The following is a 5,273-nucleotide window of genomic DNA, read 5'->3' as shown; positions in this document are numbered from 1 at the left end:
CAATATTTAATATTTCCGATTCCGGAATTAATTTCCGTTTCGAACAAATATTTAATATTTCCGTTTCCGGAATTATTTTCCGATTTCGATAATATTTCCGATTCTGACAATATTTCCGTTTCCGGCAATATTTCCGATTCCGGCAATATTTCCATTTCCGATAATATTTTCCGATACGTACCATGTTTCCGTTTCCGGCAACATCTACGACTTGGATAATATTTATATTTCCGATACGATCCATATTTCCGTTTCCGGCAATATCATCGTTTCCGGAGTATTCACTTGCTTGCCTTTGACGATCTCAGCTCCCACTGAAACCAAGATCCGTCGATTCCGAATATCCATAGATGGAGTATTTAATGCCATTAAATACTTGATCCGTTTACGTACTATTTGTGTGATCCTACGGGTTCAGTCAAGAGTAAGCTGTGGATTAATATCATTAATTCCACTTGAACTGAAGCGGCCTCTAGCTAGGCATTCAGCTCACTTGATCTCACTGAATTTATTAACTTGTCAATTAATACTGAACCGCATTTATTAGACTTAACATTATATGCATACTTGGACCAAGGGCATTATTGTCTTCAGTATACACACACACACACACACACACACACACACACACACACACACACACACACACATATATATATATATATATATATATATATATATATATATATATATATATATATATATATATATATATAAGTACGTAAAAATAAAATTCATCCTAAAAGTAAATATTACAATAAAAACCTACAAAATTTTTACAATTGCTTTCTACGAGTTTTCATGTTTTGATATTGATCTATAACATCATCCATGGGAACATCTAAAAAAAAATCTCTCTCCAAATAAGTAACCAAACAATCATTCACCATTTGATCTCCCATACTATTACGCAATTTATCTTTCACTTGCGTCATTCCGGAAAATACTCTTTCCACACTTGCCGTTGCAACGGGGAGAGTCAACACCAACTTCAAAAGCAAGAAGATACGTTCATGAGTTTCAACTTTCCCGGTCTCCACAAGTTTGATAGAAAGTTCATTAAGAATCTTCAAAATCCAAAATCTATCATCCGCTTCCATAGCAACAATGAAATTCTCAAGTGAATAACGAAAAATTTCCGCATTTGGAAACTCTTTGGGATAGAATTCAATAAGTCGAACCAATTTTTCTTTGTCAAAAGAAGCAAAACTATTAGAGGGATTAAGGCAAGCCATACACACAAGTAGTTCCTTACTTTCCTCGGGAAAACGACTTTCAAGTTCTTGCAATTGAAGATCAATGACACTTAGGAAAACTTCAACTCGAAAATGATGAAGATTTGTAACTCGTGGGCCATTACCTCTATACATCCTTCTCCCAGGGACAAGATGTTAGGTTATGACAAATATAAAACATATATTTCATGCAGAAAAATCATAAAGCCAGGAATTCAAATTAATTGCCACATAGTCAATTAGCATAATCTAGGATACATACATGTGACGCGTGCCTTCCCTATCTTCTCCTGAACCGAACAAGAACAAGTTAAGGACTCCAAGTGTAGTCCCTCCGTAGATGGTCCACATCACGTTCGGATCCGCCCTAGATTTAATTAACTAGAATATAGTCTAAGGTTTTATGTTATTCGAACTTAATTATTTGGCAAATTATTAAGCTTAGTTTAATCTTAAAACTATATGAATACTTATGATTATGTGTTATAAATTGTGATTATGTATCACCTCTTTATAGGGAGGAATTATCGGACTTAGATATCCACTAGGATTCAATTTACTAATTCAATTAGAATTCTACTTAAATTAATCCTTTGTATTTTAGTGTTTAATTAAACGACTAACACTAGTGGATTTAGGAAAACAACTAACCGGACAAATCCTAAGCGTCTAAGGATTTGAAACATGCACGAACACAACACACACACACACATCCCACGAAGGGCATGCTGTGCGCGCGTGGCTCGACCCAACATGCAGTCACGCGGCCTACAGCATGGGCGCTGCTGCTGCTGGCCTTGCCTTGCTCGGCTAGGCCTGGCCTTGCTTTGTGCTTGGCTGGGCCTACCTTGCTAGGCGGGCTGCGCTGTTGTTGCTTCTCGTTTTGCACGGGCTTCGCTAGTCGCGGTCCTGGCTTCGTGCTGGGCCCTTGCGTCTAGCAAGCTCGTCTGATGTTTATTTCGTACGACGCGCTTCCGATTCATTTTCCGATTCCGGAATTCATTTCCGATTCGAACAAATATTTAATATTTCCGATTCCGGAATTATTTTCCGATTCCGATAATATTTCCGATTCTGACAATATTTCCGTTTCCGGCAATATTTCCATTTTGGATAATATTTTCCGATACGTACCATGTTTCCGTTTCCGGCAAAATCTACGACTTGGATAATATTTATATTTCCGATACAATCCATATTTCCGTTTCCGGCAATATCATCGTTTCCGGAGTATTCATAATTTGCCTTTTGACGATTTCAGCTCCCACTGGAACCGAGATCCGTCGATTCTGAATACCCATAAATTGAGTATTTAATTCACTTAAATACTTGCTCCGTTCATGTACTATTTGTGTGATCCTACGGGTTCAGTAAAGAGGAAGCTATGGATTAATATTATTAATTCAACTTGAACTGAAGCGGCCTCTAGCTAGGCATACAGTTCACTTGATCTCACTGAATTATTAACTTGCATAATTAATTAATACTGAACCGCATTTATTAGACCTAGCATTGAATGCATACTATGACCAAGGACATTATTTCCTTCACAAGATAGCTCTCCTCCATATTTGGAACTTCAATACCATGTTTAACCATAAAAGAAGTGACTGTCTCCATCTGTGAATCTCGTCCTTCATCTCTCAAGTTTTTCAAATTAATCTTGGTTACATCAACCCTGCCCATTGCATTTATAATGTCTTGATCATGTTTTTGCAGGCCACATTCAATTCATTTGTAATCCCAAATATAGAAACCATCAAGTGTGCCAAGAACACAAAATAAAATGACATCAACAAGTGTATAATCGATGTTTCTCTATTCTGATCAGGTGCAGTGGAAACTGCAACAATATCATCAAGCACATTCAAGATTGATTTAGAGTGAGTCCTGCAACAAGTGTCACGTGGTCTACCCAAACCACGTTCTTGATTTAAACCAATTCCTGTTTCAAGATCACCCAAGGATAATGCTCCAACAACTCGTTGAGCTTGTTTCGCTCGAAGAAATTCTTTCCTCTTTGGTGAACCTCCCACAAAATTCAAAAGAGGTGCAAGTATATCACCAAAAAGCCAAGAACAATCTGAATTATTCTTAGCAAGGGCAACTTGTGTCAACTGAAGTTGATGAGCAAAGGAATGTACAAAGTAAGCTTGAGGACATTCATTCAATATTAAAGTTTTAAGGCCATTGATTAAAACTTGCATATTGCTTGCCCCATCATAAACCTGACACTGTACTTGAGAGAAAGTGAAAGAGTGCTCCATGAGTAATTACTCAATAGCAGCTTTAAGAGTCAAAGAACTAGTATTAGGAACATGCACAATACCAAGAAAACGTTCACACACTTCTCCCTTTTTATTAACATATCTCAAACAAAGGGCCATTTGTTCCTTATCAGAAACATCAGCAGACTCATCAGCAACAATAGCAAAAAAAGCATCTTCCTTACCACCATGAAGATCTTCAAGTATTGCTTTAGTTGTCTCTTTAGCACAAGCATTGATAATATCTTTTTGAACAAGGGGAGAAGTGAGTTGAAAATTTTCGGGGGCCATTTTGAATACAACTTTGGAATATTCATTATTATGTTCGGAAAGAAGAGTCAATAATGCAATAAAATTACCTCGATTCAATGAACTTTCTTTTTCATCATGACCACGAAAAGACAACCCTTTGAGTAAAAGCCATCTAATGGCTGTGATTGAAGCCTCAAATTTCTTACGATAAGCACTCATAGTTTTCGCCGTTTTCTTCGATAAAGCGGTGATGATGTTACCCTTTTGTTTCTTGAATAACTCCATAGCGACCACAACTTTATGGTGAGCATTCATGTGAGTTTTTGCATGATCAGTAATTGTAACCTATTCCAAGCGCGAAAACCCTCACCAACAAAAGCATCACTTCCAACCGCATTAACATCCTTGAATAACTAGCAAATAAAACAAAAATCAGCATCCTTAGAGACACTATACTCTAGCCAATTTGGCCAAGAATCATACCATTTAACATTGAAGCGCCACTTTTATGTCCCGAATAGTGATTGGGGATAAGTAAATTCTTTGGTTTGACAAAGCTTTCTTTGAAGATATGTTCTCCTCACTAAATCCCTATCACTAGGATGAAAACTACTCATCTTTCTCCTCATTCTTGGGTCATGTGGAAGACTAAAAATATCAAATTCACTTAGTCTTTCACCATTGATGGGAGCTATAGGGTGCAAAGTGACTTGAGGAAAAGATTGTTCATTTTGAGTTTATTGTATGAAGGAGAAGAATGTTGTTCACTTGCTTGATGAGTGTAGACGCCTACTTTTGTCCCCATTCCCGAAAGGGAAGGTTCGATGATGAGAACATAAATCTCCACTTGGCAACGCATCTCCTATAAAATAATGAATCTCAATCACCCTTTCATTTTCAGCCAAAGCTACTATTTATAGAAACCTGCTAAGAATAGTAACTGCCGTAAAACGTAGTTGTTAAAAGTGGCAAAATCATAAAAGATAGAAACCTGTCAGAATTAGGTGTTGCACTCCAACATAAATCCTAAAAGAGATAGAATTTACAAAGGAATTCTATTCTTGGTATAATTCGAAAATAAGAGTTACGTATTAATTAAATTCCTAACGAACCTAGAGTTCGTAACGGGCCCAGCGCATTCCGTTATAAGTTAATACGCACTAAAAGACTCGGATAAATCTCCCAAAAAGCTTCGTGTTCTAAGAGTCCAAATCTGACAAGAACTCGACCCAGATCCCATTTTCAACGCCTGGATCTGGGCGCCGAAATCTTCGGCGCCCAGCCCTGGGCGCTGAAAGTGCCTGGGGCCGTTTTATCTCCGGATTCTTTTTGGATTCGTATCTTAAAATCTATCTTTCCACACACTCTTTTCCTATAAATACAGCCTAAAAATGACTTGAAAATAACACACAATTCCATAATCTAAGTATTGACTCTAGCCTTAAGCCTAAGCCTCACGCTGCAAAATTGATCCGGCGTTCTGCCGCAGTCGACCCAAAAGTCGAACAGAACGCATCCT

General features: G+C 37.6%; 1 protein-coding gene across 1 annotated transcript; it reads right to left on the bottom strand.

The window, feature by feature from the left end:
- Window positions 1-776: 776 nt before the first annotated feature.
- On the bottom strand, window positions 777-3,502 carry LOC110805545 (uncharacterized). The gene is made up of 3 exons (XM_056831716.1): window positions 3,027-3,502; window positions 2,773-2,913; window positions 777-1,371 (listed from the first exon to the last, which is right to left on the bottom strand). Exons 1-3 carry the CDS (start codon window positions 3,500-3,502, stop codon window positions 777-779), a joined length of 1,212 nt encoding a protein of 403 aa, XP_056687694.1.
- Window positions 3,503-5,273: the final 1,771 nt, after the last annotated feature.

Source organism: Spinacia oleracea, chromosome 1, assembly GCF_020520425.1.
Source record: "Spinacia oleracea cultivar Varoflay chromosome 1, BTI_SOV_V1, whole genome shotgun sequence".
NCBI lineage: Eukaryota > Viridiplantae > Streptophyta > Magnoliopsida > Caryophyllales > Amaranthaceae > Spinacia > Spinacia oleracea.
The sequence above is the reverse complement of the archived record's forward strand: the minus strand, read 5'-3'. Positions and strand labels throughout refer to the sequence as shown.

Bases quoted from the DNA above. Each gene is read 5' to 3' on its own strand.
- LOC110805545 (XM_056831716.1), bottom strand. From the start codon at position 3,502: ATGGAGCACTCTTTCACTTTCTCTCAAGTACAGTGTCAGGTTTATGAT. The intron at 2,914-3,026 runs GTCATTTTATTT...TGCAATGGGCAG, and splicing joins TCGATTATACACTTGTTGAT to GGTTGATGTAACCAAGATTA. The intron at 1,372-2,772 runs GTCCTTGGTCAT...CCCTGGGAGAAG, and splicing joins TATCTTGTGAAGGAAATAAT to GATGTATAGAGGTAATGGCC.